The sequence below is a fragment of the Microtus pennsylvanicus genome, chromosome 2, assembly GCF_037038515.1.
Source record: "Microtus pennsylvanicus isolate mMicPen1 chromosome 2, mMicPen1.hap1, whole genome shotgun sequence".
Classification (NCBI taxonomy): Eukaryota; Metazoa; Chordata; class Mammalia; order Rodentia; family Cricetidae; genus Microtus; species Microtus pennsylvanicus.
In genome coordinates this window covers 98509908-98527816 of record NC_134580.1, presented here as the reverse complement: position 1 = coordinate 98527816, position 17909 = coordinate 98509908, and the positions used below count along the sequence as shown (strand labels likewise).

General features: G+C 46.9%; 1 protein-coding gene across 2 annotated transcripts in view; it reads left to right on the top strand.

Moving 5' to 3' along the window:
* The first annotated feature begins 11574 nt into the window (after positions 1 to 11574).
* Positions 11575 to 17909, top strand: part of Pla2g4e (phospholipase A2 group IVE) — a 79103-nt gene continuing 72768 nt past the window's right edge. Inside the window, exon 1 of one of the 2 annotated variants that reach the window (XM_075961870.1) lies at positions 11575 to 12159. In XM_075961870.1, coding sequence (XP_075817985.1) covers positions 11896 to 12159 — 264 coding nt within the window. In that variant the 5' untranslated portion in view covers positions 11575 to 11895. The remainder of the gene's footprint in view (positions 12160 to 17909) is intronic. The other variant, XM_075961871.1, reaches the window with a different exon arrangement.

Here is a 17909-nt window from a genome sequence, read left to right as displayed (position 1 = left end):
TGAGTTCAGTTTCCATCACCCACATGGTGGTCCACAACTGTCTGTAGCTTCAGTTCCAGGGTATCTAATACATGCAGTGCCCATTAAGTCATGCAGGCAAACACACATACATATAAAAATATACATCTTAAAAAAATAGAGGAATGGATACATAATTGCCATGAGGGCAAAGAAAAGTAATAAAGTATAACTTCATACATTGACATAGATGAATCTCAAAAACAATGTTGAATGAAAAATAAGTCCTATATAGTTTCATTTAGGTTAACTAACCACATACCCCAATGCTGTGGAATATTTCAATATTCCTTTACACTGTGAAGATGTGTCACTGTGATTGGTTGATAAAGCTCTGAATGGCTGTTAGTTAGGCCGGACTTCTGGTGACAGAGGAAAGTGTTAAGAAGAACCTCTCCCCAATCAAACCAAATTAGACCGAATCAAAAATGCCCACATTTAATAAATGCTATACTCCCGGGAGGACCAAGACAGCATGGTGGGGAGAGGAGCCCATGCACACCCTGGAGACCAGGTGTTCCTTTTTCTGTCCTAAATAGCCCATGGGAGTCGTCCTGACCCTCCCGGGGGAGGGGTCAGCACTTTGCCGGCTGGGAGGTGGAGTCCAGAGGTGGAGCCCAGCCCAAGGCAACTCCCAGGCCACGGGCTGGGGTGATGCTTCCAATCATCCCAGACTTCTTAGGAGTGTCAGAGGGCTGGGGTCTCACTTTCAATCAAACAGAAAGGAGTCACCAGACAGACACAGAAGGGGCAAGACATCAGGAGGAGAGGTAAAAGCCACAAGTCACCTGATAAAGAGAAATGGGTTAATTTAAGTTATAAGAGCTAGTGGGGCAAGCTTTTATAATAAATAGTGCCCATGCTGTTTTTGTTGTGAGCTGGTGGCACAAAAAAAGTCTGTCTACACCCCAGACTCAGCAAAGACTACTGATATATATATATATGCATGCAGTAAACATATGGAAAAGTGAAGTGAGCCAGTAAGATGTTTTATCTCCGGCTAAGTCAGACAGGGGTTGAGAGGACAGAATGAACCCTTGGGAAACGACTCGGCAGATCTCTGCATCAGCGGCCAAGTGAAAAGCGATGGCTGCCGTTTATTGAGCGTAACCAATGGGATGCTAAGCATTTTCGTTTTCCCATTTAGTTTTCACAACAGCCTAGGGAGGTAAGTGTCATGCCTAAAAGTTATTTTCTGAGGTGAGAGGTGGCGAAATAACTTGCTCCAAGCCACAGAGGCATTAAGGGTGGAGCCAGGACCCAAATCCAGGCCACCTGAGTTCAGCTCATCTGTTTGGCCATCCTATGTGCTGCCAAAACCATTTTCACAGTCACGACAAACTGGTAATCCCCAGTCCCAGAACGGAGTACCGGCAGTCGCTGCATTGGCCAACATACCAGGAGCCAGGATTCAAGAATCTCTCAGCATCTCATAGAATCTAGGACAGCTGGCTTTTGTGGCCCAACCTGGCCCTGATTTGCTCGAGGCTAGGAGGGGAGTGAGCTTGTTCAGCACAAAGCGGGTTGTTAGGATGAGAGAATTTCAGTGCGTATGTGGAGAAGGTCCTGAGTATGCAGAGACAAGCTGGCCGTCTGACCTAACACCTGGCACTGGCAGTGGGGCAAGAACAGAGGGACGGGGGACTGGCGACTGCTGCTACCCAGGCAGAGGAAGAGGAAGGAAAAACACACATGTGTCCTTTCTGGGAATGGACAGAGGAAGAGGAGTTACAAGTATTTGCCCCCCAGTGGAGCTCAGGAGAAAATGAGAGCCCTTAGCCCACCTATGGAAGGGGCTGGCGTGTGAGGGTGAACCCCGAGAGAGCCATAAACAGTGAGGTGCAGCCGATGGAAGGAAACTGATGAGATCCTGACTGTGGGTGAGGGCTGGGTTCAAATCCTGGCATATACCTTGATGATTATTGTTATTTTGATGTGTAGGGGTGTTTTGCCTACATGTATGTATGTGAGGGCCCTCACACATGCTGGGCACAAACCAAGTGCCCACACATGCTGGGCACACACCAGGTGCCCACACATGCTGGGCACGCACCAGGTGCCCACACATGCTGGGCAAGCAATCTGTCACTGAGCTGCACCCCAACCCAGTAGTTATTTTAAATTTTTATGTAATAATTTTAAATAAGTACTTGTTTGACACAACTTCATGGAAATGGGGTACTTTATGCACATAAATGGATATCCTTTCAGGGGGTGAAGAGGTGGGTCAGCAGTTAAGACCACTTGGTGTTCTTGCAGAGAACCTGGGTTCGTTTCCAGCACCCATATGATTGCTTACAATTTTACTCAAGTTCCTTCTTCTGGCCTCCTTAAGAGCCAGGCACACACACAATGCATGCAGGTAAGGCACTCATACACATAACATAAACATAAAAAGTTGCCAGCCATGGTGGCACCCGCCTTTTGTCTTAGCACTAAAGAGACAGAGACAAAGTGTTCGCTGAGTTGGAGGCTGGCCTGGTCTACAGAGTGAGCTCCAGGTTAGCTAGAGCTACATAAATAACTCTGTAAGTAAATAAATAACTAAAATCTCTTTTCAAAAACGAAAGATTATATCCTGGTGTTGAACATAACTAGCCTCAAGGCCAAGCAATCACCACTGGTTATGACTCTTGTAAAAGAACAGCAGGACTAGCCCAGCTGGGCCTTTGGCTATTTAAACCCCTTCGTGGAGGGAGCGGTCATGAGACGCACACCTGAGTATCCCTCTATTGGCTGTAACTTGGCCTTAATTGCACGAGGCCTCAGGGAGGGGCTAGAGCATATAGACCCAGGAAGACTGATTGGGGGCTCGTCTCTGGGGCAAGAAGAAGTCCTCACCTGCTGCTCCAGGTGCTGCCTTTGGAGAAGCGAGCCCTCACACCCACGTAGGGAACCCCTCCCCTGTGCTCCATAAGGAAGCCCAATAAACTATAAGTACTCCAGAGCAAGTTTTGGTGGAACCATGCCTTGGTTTGCCTGGCAGCTTAGTTTCAGGAGAAGTAGATGTTGGTTATGGCTTACCCCCAGGTTAAGAATTTTAGCAACTCCTGGGCACTTTCAACCTAGCTAGCAATTAACTTGAGTGAAGATTGCAGTTTAGCTGACCTACCACTAGGGGATGGTGTTGTGAAGTGGCCCCAAGGAGTTTGACTGAGACCCTTGGTCTTCAAGAGAACAGAACATATGCATCGCTGTAAACTTCTCATACAATATACCCCTTGAAATTTTTATTTTTTGTACAAGAGTATTTTGCTTGCATATATGTCAGTGCACCATGTGCATGCCTGGGACAGAAGAACTCAGAAGACGGCTTCTGATCCCTGGAACTGGAATTACAATTGGTTATGAGCCACCATGTGTGTGCTGAGAACTAACCTTGGGTACTCTGCAAGAGCAGCAAGTGCTCTTAACCACTGAGCCATCTCTCCTACCTTACAGTATGTCCTTAAACTCATGAAGCAGTCTTACATGGTAGTTTGTAACCAGTGTTTACATATGTATTCAAAGGGGAACTTAATTCAAAAACATAAAATACCTAGAGGAAGCCTCACATCATACAAGTACTTGGGATTTTGTTCTCAGCCAGGATGCCCATAGTACTTAGTTGTGCAATGAGATATTAAGTAGCTATGGAAATGAACACTTTGTCCTACACACAACATGTGGATGGATCGTATAAATACAATGCTGGTTATAAGCAGCCAGGCTTACGAGAGTAATACTGATTGACTGCTTTTACATAAAGACCCCAAAGTGGTCAAACTCACTATGGTATAGGAACTCGGGATGTGCTTTGAGGGACCAGGGGAGCCAGGATAGAAGGAAGCCCAGGATGTTTGGGGGTTTTAGTTAGTCTTCTGTGTTTTGATTGGTGCACTGGTTATGCATGTATGTCCAACTTAGTCTGCTTCCTGTTAATATCCACAGTCAAGTAATTTAAAGAGAAGAAATTTGTTTCTTACACCTCTGAAAGTTGGGAAAGCCAGAGTTAAGGGGTTGCATCTGGTAAGGGCCCTCTTGGCTGGTGAGGATTCTGCTGTAACGAGGTGGTATGGCAGAGAAATCACATGGTGAGAGGAACCCAAACCAGCCTAACTAGTTTTTATAACAGACCCATTCTGGAGATAACCCATTAACTCACTAACTCACTGATCTATGGGTGGGTTAGTGTATCCGTGAGGACAGAGCTCATCACCCAATCACCTCCTAAATTCCTGTCACCTTTACATACCACCGTGCCATCTACCTATGACTTTGAGCATTAAGCATTAAGATTTGAATTTTGGGAAAGCACCACGCAACCACCGCAAACAGTGAGCATTCATGGGCTGCACACCTACACCTAGAATTCATACAATTTTCTGTGTGTCAGGATTGGCCTTAAGTTTTCTATGGGGTTTCAGAGATGGATCAGTGGCTAAGTATTGAAAGAAGACTGCTAATTAGTTCCCTGCCTCTTAGCCCTGAAATAATCACACAGAAACTGTATTAATTAAATCACTGCTTGGCCTATTAGCTCTAGCTTCCTATTGGCTAACTCTTACATATTAACTTAACCCATTTCCATTAATCTGTGTATAGCCACGTGGCTGTGGCTTACTGGCTAAAGTTCCGGCATCTGTCTCCAGCAGGGCTACATAGTGTCTCTCTGACCCCGCCTCCTTTCTCCCAGCATTCACTTTAGTTTTCCCCATCTAGCTCTGTTCTTTTGCCCTATCACAGGACAAGACAGTTTCTTTATTCATTAACCAATAAAAGCAACACATAGACAGAAGGACCTCCCACACCAGCTAAGAGCTTGGGCTATCTGTTCTTGCAGAACATGAGAAAGGCAAATGAGATAGGTTGTCTTTTCTAGCAGAGGGGTAAATGAGACAAAGGAGGCACCAGGTTTGACGAAATTCATAAAGATGCCATTGGGCAAAAGTTCCTCTGCCAGTCAGCTCTTTCCTAGGGTTGCATTATATGCTCCAGGCTGCATCCTGCTCTCACAGCTGGGCTTTGCCTAGCCTGCCCTTCGAGTCAGCCAACTGCATAGGACTGGGAGCCAGCTCTGACCACTCAGAGTATGGCACAGGACCTCTTTCTATTAAGAATATAAGTTCAATGGGATTCCAGAAGAATATGTTTGCTTGATCTGTAGAGGTTATATTTCCTGACTTGCTGAAATACTTCAGATTGGGAACCCATCTCTAACACGGAAGACCTGAGTTTGGTTTCCAGCACCCATATAGGGTACCTTATGACCACCTTTAACTAATTGTAGGGAATCTAATGGTCTCTTCTGGCCTCTGTGAGCACCTGTACTCATGCATACAAACCTACACACACACACACACACAAATTAACAAGAAATAAAAAGTGTTTATTGAAAGGAATGTTTAACTAGCCATGTTTGAGGACCTGTGTTCAGTCCTCAAGCCCCGGGGGGAAAGGGTATATTACAAGAATCTGAAAGTACCAACTTGTGCATAGGGGGCTGAGATGCAGCATTTGTGTCTACCATGTAAGTGTTCCCATCACTTCTCTCTTGACAACTCCGGCCTGGTGGCCATGGGTGGTGAGGGCGTGATCAGGACTAGCCTATCTTAGTATGTCATCTCCCTGGCCCTGGGATTGGCCCAGAACAGCCGCCTTGCTCAAGTGAGGTGCTCAGAGCCTGTTAATAAATGTCTCTTTGATGCCGGGCTTGCAGGTGTGAACAGGACAGAGTCCTGCTGCTTCTCATTCCAGGCTCTGACCTCCAACACTCTAAATCTCTATCCCCGTCTGTTCTGTGAGTCAATGTGGAGCTTTCCCAACTCGGTGAAGCCAGAAGTTGCTGCTGGTGCTTACGCTCCTCTAGCGTGCAAGACTCTCGACACCTGCAATTAGTCAGGATTAGTCTTGACTAATCTGCGAAGTGGGCGGGGCCAATGGCTGACGTCAGCAATAAGATGAAAAGTGGTCTCTTGTGGCGCAAGGGTGAGCAGAGAAAGGTGGCTCTTCTCCTGCACTGCGACATCTTCACAATGGGACCTCAATGCTCCACACAATCGGGGGTGATAGCCAGCCCCCCAAGTACCACCATGGAACAGCTGCCTAGCTTGGAGCTTAAACTGAGATTGTATTCTCCTAAATTCCCAGATTCCTTCACTCTGAGTCTCCAACCAGTTTAACTTGGAAAGATTCTTTCTTCTCTGGATTTTCCCCACCGTGGTAACTATAACACCCCACCCTACTTAGGATGCTGTGACCCTCGCCATGAAAGAGGCAACTGAACAACCTTCAGCCAAAGCTTGTGGCTGCTGCTTGGTCTGGCTTTGCTCTCAGGGCCACATGGTGTCACTGTTGAAGGTGGACAGTGTATCCCCTACTGTCCCCTCCCCTCCCCGTGCTACACTGACGGCCCCCTGCTGGGCAGCTACTCTGGAGTTACCCACTATGCCCACAGCAGAGTGGTCTGTGGGGCCAAGCAGGGCACCTCCCATTATTTCTCTGGAGAGGGAGGCTGGGAGGACTTCACAGGCTTCATGCCCACAGCGGGAAGGGATAGCAGAATCACAGCCAGCTCCCTACAGCCTGCAGGGCCTGATTCAAAAGGCCTCTACAGGCAGTCTTCCACTGTGTGCCTGGGTTTCTCTTCCTGCCAGCATTCTTCCCCTAGGATCAGGGAAGTCCTGTTTTCCCACAAGACGATGAACTCATATGGCGTTACGGATGCAGGTTTTACCAAGTGCCACCTTCATGAGACACAGCAGTGATACCATATGGGTCTCATCCTATGAGGTGTGACATATGTGCTGCCCGTAGAATCAGCTGTGGTCTTTGGTTGGAAGCAACACTTAAGAGCTGGCATGGGCTGTGCCCAGCATTTGCTTCCTGCTTCTGTGAGCTTACTGTCATCGCCATCCTCATTTCATAGGTAAGGAAAACAGTTAAAAAACTAAGGCCGGGCCTGCAGAGATGACTCAGTGGTTAAGGGCACTGCCTGCTCCTCCAGTAGCTCCTCCAATTCCCAGCTCCCACATGACAGCTCATAGCTGTCTGTATCTCTAGTTTCAGGGGATCCAGCACCCTCTTCTGCCCGCCCCCCGTGGCACCAGATACACTGTGTTGCACAAGCATACATGCAGGCAAAACGGAGTGTAATTTCTTAAGTTAAAAAGAAAATAGCCAAGGGGTAATGGCACACACCTTTAATCCCAGCACTGGGGAGGCAGAGGCAGGAGGATCTCTCTGAGTTCAAGACCAGCCTGGTCTACAAAGAGAGTTCCAGGACAGCTAAGGCTGTTACACAGAGAAACCCTGTCCTGAAAAATCAAAATAGATAAATAAAATAAAATAAGACGCAGGCAGGTTAGGTATCTGTGAGGCCCCCAACACCATCAACCTCTCCACCTCTCGGATGACTGGATGGGAGGGCAACGTTCCCTGTGGAATGAAGGCCCCACCCACAGGAAGCGTATATCAGATCCTCTGGAGCTGGAGTCGTAGATAGTTGTGAGCCATCTGATGGGGGGATGGGAACTGATCTTGGTTCCTCTGCAAGAGTAGTAAATGTTCTTAACTGCTAAGCCGTCTCTCCAGTACCCTAAATGATTACTTTTAATATAGTGGAGACTACTACCATTTTAATTATGCCGTGGATAAACCTTTATGGCATGTGGGACTGGGGGATGGGTCAGTGGGCAAAGTCCCTATTGTGTAAGCATGAAGCCCCCAGCTTAGATACCCAGCACCGATCTAAAAGCAAGGCATGTTGGTATGTTTTGTACTCTTGGGGGAGGGATGGGTGTAGAGGCAAGGAGATCCCAGGGCTCAGAAAAAAAGGGGAGAGCTTAAAGGATAAGATCCCAACAACCTGAGTCCCCATCTTCAGAACTCATGTAGAAAACTGGATGTGGTGCTGGGCATTCATAATCTCAGCTCTCCTGCAGCACCATGAGAGACAGAAACAGAGCAGACTGGGAGCTTGCAAAAGTGGGCAGTAGCAGAAAGACCTAGAGAGCCTGCCTCAAAGCGAGGTGGGAGGAAAACCAGACTCCCATAAAGTTGTCTTTTGACTTCCAAGTGTGTACTGTGACCTGTGCACAAGAGGGCACACACCAACTTAATTAATTAAAAAGAAGATGGAGAGCAATAGAGAACAGCCAACGTCAACCTCTGGTCTCCATAAACACACTGATGGCTGAGTGCATACATGTATGTCTGTATGAGCACATACATGCACACACACACATACACACACATGCACACACAGACACACAGTTTTTTTTATGATATGTAGGGAAGACTTGATTCCAAAAAATTAAGTGGAAAATTGGAAACAGAATAACTATTATCCTATTGAAAGTCAATGAGAAAATGAAATTGGCTTGATTACATTTGTTCTGGGAAATAGTTCTCCCCTCTTTATTTATTTTTTAAGTAAAAGAAGTACAGTTGTCATTAGGGGTGGTGGTGGTTTACCCCAGTATCACCAATAATCCTGCAGCATCTGTCTGGAGGACACAGGTCTGCTTCATTCTACACAAGTAGAGAATGGAACCTTTTGGAGATAATTGACCAGGTGCTCTGGAAGGGATGGGGGGTGGAGTAGACTCTGGACGCCCTGTGTGGAGTGTAAGAATGCCATTGCAGTTGTTGCTTTGGCTGAAGTTGTAATTCTTTTGATTGATTTTTTTATTTGTATGTATGTATATGTGCATGCACGTATGTATATATGTAGATTCAGTATGTCGTTTTACAGGAATAAGCAAGGCAAGGCCTTGAGATACCCCTTTAAAACAATGCTTATAGGATTCAGACCTGCAAGCACGAAGGCTCAACTGGGCTTCTCTCTGCGCACAGGATGGGATTCGTGGTAGTTCCCTCCCCTCGTTCTAAGTCCCTAGTTATCCCCACTTGGACCCTCTTTGCAGTTCCTGCTGTGGCAAAGCTCTGGAGCATGGAGCACAGTAGGCAGCTATGACCCAAGCAAGGAGAGGGTCTTGGAGGGTAGAAGGAAGAAGAGGAGGAAAGTGCACTGGCAAGATGGCTCCGCGAGTAAAGACGCTTGCCACCAAGCCTTGGTTTCAATCTCCAGGACCCACCTTGTGGAAGGAAAGATGGCAACTTCTTTTTTTTTTTTTAAATATTTTTTATTGTTTATTTAACTTTATTTTATGTGCATTGGTGTGAAGGTGTCAGATCCCCTGCAACTGGATCTTCAGACAGTTGTGAGCTGCCATGTGGGTGCTGGGAATTGAACCCGGGTCCTCTGGAAGAGCAGTCAGTGCTCTTAACCGCTGAGCCATTTCTCCAGCCCCCCAACTTCTTAAGTGTATAAAAATGAATAAATAAATGCAAATTTTAAAAAGAGAGAGAGGAGGAAAAGGTGTGTGACATCATGGGTCTTACCATGCCAGGTAAGAACAATTGCATGGTGGGAAGATTTATCTTGGCTCATGGTTTTAGGGGGCTCAGTCCATCATGGCAGGCGAGGCACAGTGGGAAGGTGTGGGGAAGTTCCTGATGAAGCCTCGTTGCGTGCATCAGACCAGGAAGCAGGGAGCAGGACCAGAGTCAGTGGTCTGGTTATCACCTCCAGAGGTCTATAACTGCTATGATTTCTGCCAGCTCGACCCCACCTTCTCAAGGTTCCCAGCTCCCCAAACAATGCCACCAATTGGGAACTGTAAAGTATTTTCCAGACCAATAAGCCTCTTCGCCAACGCAATAATCCAAATCAAATCAAATTAGAAAAAGCCCAGGTTTAATGCATGGCAGCCCTCCCTGGTGGCCCTCTGGGAAAACACATAGAGGGGGAAGGAGAACTGGAAAGACCACTGTTCATTCTCTGGGGAGCAGTTTAAATAGCCTGAGGGAGTGGTCTAGACCCTCTCTGGGGAAGAGTCACCATTTGGCCAACTTCCTCGGAGGTGGAGTTTGGACCGAGGCAAACTCCCAAGGGAGAGGGCTTGAAATGGAGCTTTCCACCCAACATTCCAAAATGAGTGCCAGGGAGCTAGGGTGACACTTCCAACCAAACATCTCAGACTTCTTGGATAAGGATGTTAGGGGCTGAGGTGATGCTACCGACCACAGACAGGAACAAGTGACCAGAACATGAGCCTATAGGGGATATTTAAGGGTTAAATCACAGGCGCATCCTATGAGGCTGGGTCGCTAGCCTTTCAGGTACAGTGAGCTGGTCTCTATGGAGCTCCACCATGCTTGGTCTATACCTTCAACTCTGGCCATGACACACACTGGCACCAGATCAGACCCATGGTCAGCTGCCTGTACCCATGCACCAATGTCATTCTAGGTCTTACCTGAATAGATGGAGTGGGCAGAGTGTCAAGGAAAAAAAGTTTGCTTAGGACAGGTAGAGAATGCATGGAGGTGCCTAAGCTTCCTTTTGCCTTCATCAGGTTCCAACATATTTACCTTTGCTTCTGGGGCTGGAGAGATGGCTCAGGAGGTAAAGTGCCTGCCGTGTAAGCAGGAGGACTTAAGCTCAGCTCCCCAAAATCTACTTAAAATCCCAAACATTTGTCTGTAACTCCAGCACTTTGGGAATGAGGGCAGAGACAAGCGGATCCTAGGGCTGAATTAGTAAGCTCTGGGTTTGATGAGAGACACTGTCTCAGAGTAATAAAATGGAGAGTGACTGAGGAAGACATCCAGAATTGACCTCTGGCCTCCCTATGTACTTGCCCATTCAACACGTGCATGAACACATGCACACACACACACACACACACACACACACGTGCATGAACACGTGAACACACACACACATACCCACACACATGCATGCAATAAAAATTTTAAGAAAGTCTTCTAATCTCTCTCTCTCTCTCTCTCTCTCGCTCTCTCTTTCACGCACACACACACACACACACACACGCACACACACACACACACACGATTCACTTGGAATCAAGGGCTTTCTGGGTCTTACCTGTGGCTTTCTCTTTAACTTCAAGATAACCTGGCTTCAAATACCCTTGTCGATTAGAATTCTTCATCCATAGATTTTTTTTTCTCTCTCAATCCAAGCTTTATCTCTCCTTATTTATGACAAATAAAAATAATATAAAGTGCTATATCCATATCTGATATTGACCAGTTTTCTTTTCCTACTTACTGGCCTGCATTGGCCACAGCTCTGCAGGCTCCAGACCCCGGAGAAATGGAAAACCTGAGCCAATGTGCTTTGTCAGAGCCCTGGAGGATGGCTCAGCCTCAGCGGTCAGGAGAGCGGCCTGCTATTTATTCTAGAAGGCCTGGCTTGCTTTTGCTTTTGTGATTTTAAACGTAATACCACGATGCGTTCTCTTTAAAGCTGATATCATTCATCAAACCAAAGAAAGAGATGAATGAGAGGCAGGGTGAACCTTCTGCTCCAAGCCTAGAGGTGGATGTTTGTTTTCAGGGCTCAAAATAGAGATCTGGGGGCGCTGAGGGACAGCAACATCTGAGCGATGGATTTACCTTTCCGGGAATACAGTCTCCTTTAGGACCTGCTAGCCTCGGCCTCTCGGCCGCTCGGCCGCTCCACCGCCCCCCTCCTCTCTGTGACATATTGAGTTTCGTACTTAAAATAGCTTCTCTGGTGTAGAGCTGGAGACAGCCCCGAGCCCGAATCACGTGGCCCTGAAACGCGGGTCTCCCCTCACCAAACACTACCTGGTGTGGGTTGCGCACAGCGCTAGCTGCCTGCTGACCCTCCGCACGGCAGGGAGCCTTTCTTTCACCAGTGACTATAGAAGCATTTTTCGAGAGGGGAGCTCCCTTAGCAAAGCTGTGACCTCCCCTCCGTCCTTAATAATTCACCTGACATTTCTCCAGGAGGAACCTGATGGCACCATTCCTTTCTCACAAAGCTCCTGACGTCCCCCTAGGATGCCCCACAAGGACACCTTGCTCTTAAGTATCAGCTTCAGCTCTGCACGGTCTAGCCCGTGCTCCAACGATGCAGACATGGCTGGAAAAATCCAAGCCCCAGAAGGCCACCATGACATAGAAACCAACATGTTCGTCCCACAGAGCCTACAAGGGGAAGAAGACAGTGGGCCAGGAAGAAACTGCAGTGGATTTGAAGATACACAGGGCCTGGAAACGGCTGTGTGCCCACCTTTACTTCCCATGGCTCCTTGCGGCTCTCAGGTAAGTCTGTGTTCTGAGGGGGAAGGGCTCCTGTCGTCCCCCTCCGTCCCGCCCCCAACTCTGAATAAGATCACCTGCATCCTTTCAGAGGTCATATTTTGTTCATTTAATATAGATGTCATATTTTGTTCACTTCTTTCTGTTCTGGATGTGGCCCCTCCTCCCCCGCAATCACCTGCCTGTCCTTACTTCTCTGTGTTCAGAAAATCAGTTAACAGAGGTCGTAGCCTTTCACTGATGAGTGTATCTGCTACTCCACCAGGCAGGGATTCACAGCTGCATCTGATGAGATGCTAACGCTCGGCAGTATTAGGCAGCTTTTTTTTCCCCTTTAAGACTTTTTGAAAGCTCTGTGTAAGTGTGTATCTATGTAAGTGTACATCTGTATGTCACTTGTGCACAGTTATCCACAGGGCCAGGAGAGGGTGTCAGACCCCCCTTTGGAGCTGGAGGTACAGCTCTAAGTGGTTGTCCAAACACAGGTCCTCTGGAAGAGAGGCCGGTGCTCTGAATCACCACGTTTTCAAGGTCACACAGATAGTTTTGAGGAGGTGGTGGTTTGAATATGAATGACCCCCATAGGCTCCTACATTTGAATTCTTAGTCACCAGGGAGTGGAACTCTTTGGTAGGATTAGAAGGATTAGGAGATGTGGCCTTGTTGGAGAAATATGTCACTGGGCGTGGGCTTTGAGGTTTCAAAAGCCCAAGCCAGACCCAGTCTCTGTCTCTGTCTCTCTGAATCAGGATAAAGCTCTCAACTACTTCTCTAGCACCCTGCTTGCCGTACCTCCGCCATACTCCCCACTATGCTCATGACGGGCCAAGCCTCTGAAACTGTAAGCAAGCCCCCAGTAAAACATGTTTTCTCTTATGAGACTTGCTGTGGTCATGGTGTTCCTCCACAGCATCAGAACAGGGACTAAGACAGAGGGGTATCTATTTCTGTCCATGGGTTACTGAGAAGAAAGTACGGTCACGCTTGTGACAGATCTATCAGAGTGTGCCTGGGACAAACCGCACAGATACACAGTCCACACAGTGGTACAGCAGTGTTCTTCGTGCGGCCGCGTGCAACTCAGAGGGAGTCTGAGGGAGCGTACTGATTTGGTCTTCTCACAGCCCTGCCTATTGGGCAGGGAAGGGAACATCTTGAACAAGTTCCATCTGATAAACATAGCACTGTACAAAAGCCAAAGGGCGTCTTTAGGTAACATGGGTTATCTTTCTGCGTCCCTCCGCTGACTGCCAGGGTTTGGGAAGGCCTGGTGATTCACACTTTGTGTGACCTCTCCGGCAGTGAGAGGTGGTCACATAGGCCATGGACCCCCTCACCTCCTACAGGCCTTACTGGTCTCTCTCCTTCCCTCTGTCTGGTCCATGGCTTGGTGAATCCATCCTGAGCCTCAACCGCAAAGTCATCATGCCTGTTTCTAGAAGATGCCGCTTCATACATACACACTAGCATCCACCACACCCCGCAACTCAGCCTCATAATGTAACTTGTGAGGGACGCTGTGGGGTGGCCCAGCCCTCACGAGAACATGACTCCACCCCTTAACCAAGGTGACTGCTCTGTGGATGTATGGGGCCTCTTCCAGGTGACCCTTCTCAGAGTCACAGGTGATGAGCAGCCAAGGGCCGCCAGGATTTCCCGCAACTTCTCTACCCTACACTAGCCTCCCTTTCCCCCTTCCCCCAAGCCCCACTGTTCCTTAGATGCTAGTTCTTGCTCTCCTTCCTCTTCCTGGTGCCACCTTCTTCCCAGAAGTTTGTGTCTGGGAAACTAGGCATGCTCTTGCTATGCAAAAAGGAGAGTCAGGGATTAGGACAGCCTTTCTCCCCTATGCCCTGATAAAGAAGTCACTGGCCTGTCCTTGCCTGCCCAGCATCCTCCTGACTCACCTCCGAGGCGCAGCTAAGAAGTTACAGCAGCAATTAAAGCGCAGTAGCTCAGTATTGGTCTCATTAGAGTGGTTAAGAGCCTTGCTTGGGAATCAGATGGGGCTCCATCCCTTGCTCTGTCATTTGTCATCCTGTTACCTCAGAAGAGTTCCTCAACTGCTTGGGCCTCCTGCTTCCTTATCTATGGAGAAATAGCAGGTCAGAAGTTGATAAGCTGCTTGGCATAGAGCCCGAGCACCTGAGGTAGAGCAATGGCGGCCACTGTTTCTTCTCTTCTACCTTGGCTATTTTCACACATATTGGGCTCTAGGAATGAGGTGGTACCATGATGCCTTTATCCTTTTTCTGTCTGCTTTATAGTAGAAAGGCCATTTATCTGGGACATAGACTACCACAGAAAGACATTTAGTTTCTTATACTTCATTATTTAATTTTTATGAATATCATTTCGGGTATACTACAATAAAATACATTACATCTAATATTATTTAATTAAACAAGATTTACTTTTTTAAAAGTCCCGTCCACAGTTTCTCCTCTTTCCTCTCCTTTCAGTCTCTCCCTTCAACCCCACCCTCATTCCCACCCCCCCCAACCCATTTCTTCTCCGTGTCCACCCAGAGTATCAATAAAACATGGCATAGCAAGTTGCAGTAAGATAAGCATCTTTCCATGGGCAAGACGACCCAGCATGAGGAGTAGGGTCCCAAAAGACAGTAAAAGAGTCGGATACAGCCCCTGTTCCCACAGTTAGGAGTCCCACAAGAGGACCAAGCTACACAACTGTAACATATATGCAGAGTGCCTAGGTCAGTCTCATGCAGGCTCCCTGGTTGCTAGTTTAGGTTCAGTTGTGGCTGTGAGCCCAGGTTAGTTGATGGTGTGAGCTTCTCGTGGTGTCCTTGACCCCTCTGGCTCCTATGCTCCTTTCTCCTCCTCCTCTGCAGGATTCCCGAACTCTGCCTTATGTTTGATTGTGGGTCTCTGTATCTGCCTCCATCAGTTGCTGGATGACTCCTCTCTGATGACAGTTGAGCCAGGCACCAATCTGGTCACAGGAGACAGCCAGTTCAGGCTATTTATCCACTATTGCCAAGTCTAACCTGGGATCCTCCCGGTAGACTACTGCGAGATTCCCATATTCCAGGCTTCCACCCAACCTGAAATGCCATGCCCTACAGCTGTCCCCTTAGCACCAGACCCCTCTAGTACCTCATCCCAACCTGATCACTCATGTTCCCACCTCATCTGTCCTCAGTCTACTCATGAAATCCCTTTTATTTCTCCTTTCCATGGAGATCTGGGCACCCCCTGCTCCTGAACTCTCCTTGTTCACGAGTCTCTCTGGGTCAGTAGATTGAAGCGTAGCCAACCTTTACTTTAACAGCTAATATTCACTTACAAGTGCATACACACCATGATGGTCTTTCTGTATCTGGGTTACCTCACTCAAGATGACTTTTTTCCTAGTTCCATCCATTTGACGTCAAATTTCATGATGTCATTGTTTTTAACAGCTGAGTAATACTCCATTGTGTAAATGTACCACATTTTTTTTTACTCATCCTCGGTTGAGAGACATCTAAGTTGTTTCCAGATTCTGGCTATTACACATAATGTTGCTATGAATAGTTGAGCAAGTGTCCTTGTGCTGTGACTGAGCATCCTGTGGATATATGCCCAAGAGTGGTATATCTGGCTTTTGTGATAGATTGGTTCCCAGTTTTCTAAGAAACTGCCATACTGATTTCCAAAGTGACTGTACAAGTTTGTACTCCCAACAGCAATGGAGGAGTGTTCCCCTTGTTCTACATCCTCTCCAGCATGAGCTGTCACTTGTGGTTTTGATTTTGGCCATTCTGACTGGTGTAAGATGGTATCTCAGAGTCATTTTGATTTGCATTTCCCTGATGGCTAAGGATGTTGAACATCTCCTTAAGTGTTTCTCAGCCATTTGAGATTCTTCTGTTGAGAATTCTCTGCTTAGATCTGAACCCCATTTTTAATTGGATAATTTGGTTTGTTGATGTCTAGTTTCCTGAGTTCTTTATACATTTTGGAAATCAGTCCCTTATCAGATCTTTTTCCATTCTGTAGGGTGCTATTTTGTCCTATTGATGGTGTCCTTTTCAGTTTCATGAAGTCCTGTTTATTAAGTGTTGAACTCAGTGTTTATGTTATGGGTGTCCTGTTCAGGAAGTTGTCTCCTGTGCCAACACATTCAAGGCCATTTCCCACTGTCTCTTCTATCAGGTTCAGTGTATCTGGATCTATGTTGAGGATTTTGATCCACTTGGACTTGAGTTTCGTGCAGAGTTAAGTAAACAAGATTTACTTTTAAGGATTCTCTCTCTCTCTCTCTCTCTCTCTCTCTCTCTCTCTCTCTCTCTCTCTCTCGGTATTTATTATTATTATTTTTAAAGACAAGGTCTCTCTACATAACCCTGGCTATCCTGGAACTCATTGTATAGACCAGGCTGTCTTCAAACTCACAGAGATCTGCCTGCTGCTGCCTCAGGAGTGCTGGGATTAAAGCTGTGTGCCACCATGCCTGGCTTAAAGTCTCTTTTAAGATATACAGGAGCGGGGCTGAAGAGATGGCTCGGCCGTTAATAGCATATACTACTCCTCCGTGAGACTCCGGTTCAGTTCACAGCCGCCTTGTGTATGTAGAAAATGAAACTACTAGAAAATAGAATAACAGTGCCAGAGCCCAAGGAAGGCTGTAGGAGGGAAGACAGAGGGAGGAGGCCAACAGGCAAGGACGAGCAGTTAGACAGGAGGGTAGAATAGCTTCTGCTCTCACGCAGCACAGGAGGATAGCTATGAGGGTTCAGGAGATGTGACATCTTCTTCTGGTCGCTTTGGGCTCCTGGACGCACATAAACATACTCGTGTAGATATACACACATGCACATAATTAAAATAAATCTTAACAAAATAAATAATTAAATCTATTTAGAGGTTGGGGTGATAGCTCAGTAGTAGAGCACTTATTCAGCAAGCATGGATCCTAGGGTTCAATTCCCAGCATCACACACACACACACACACACCTAAACAAACCACCAAAATTATTTTATTTTAGCATATAGCAACTTCATATATTTCTGGGACAAAGTGTGATATTTAAGCAGATGTACCTATCACCTCAGACATTTGTCATTTCTTTATGTTAGGAAGATTCAAATTCCTGTATTAGTTCTTTGGAAATAGTCCCTTACTTGTCATCAGTCACAGCTGTCCTCCTGGTTGTATGACAGCAGACATTATGTCATCGCCTCTGTCCAATTGCTCCCCTCTGCCTGTTGGCCTCCCTCGCTCCATCTTCCCCCTGTTTTCCTCCTCGGGCTCTAGCATCCCTTATTCTGTTCTCTAGTACTTTCGTTCTCTGCATATGCAAGTAGTTTCTTAGCATGTTTGAGAAACGACCAGGTGTTGGTGTCTCACACCTTTAATCCCAGCTCTCAGGAGGCAGAGGCAGGCAGATCTCTGTGAGTTTGAGGTCAGCCTGATCTACAGAGTGAATTCCAGGACAGCCAGGACTACACAGAGAAACCCTGTCTTGAAAATGAACAAACGAAAGAAAAAGTTTGGAAAACATTGAGAGGCAAATGCACTGAAAACCATCCAACCCAGTGAGTACTCGCCCCTTTCAGTTTTTTTCCCTTAGATAATATTTATACATTTATGCTTACAATATTTAGGCATATCTATCCCAGGGTATTTTTTAGACTAAAATTAAGGTATATTTTCTAGATTACAGTCTGAAGCATTTTGTGTTTGTGGGTGTAGCAGTGGAAATCAAACCTAGGGTATCAACAACAATAGGCAAGTGCTCATACCA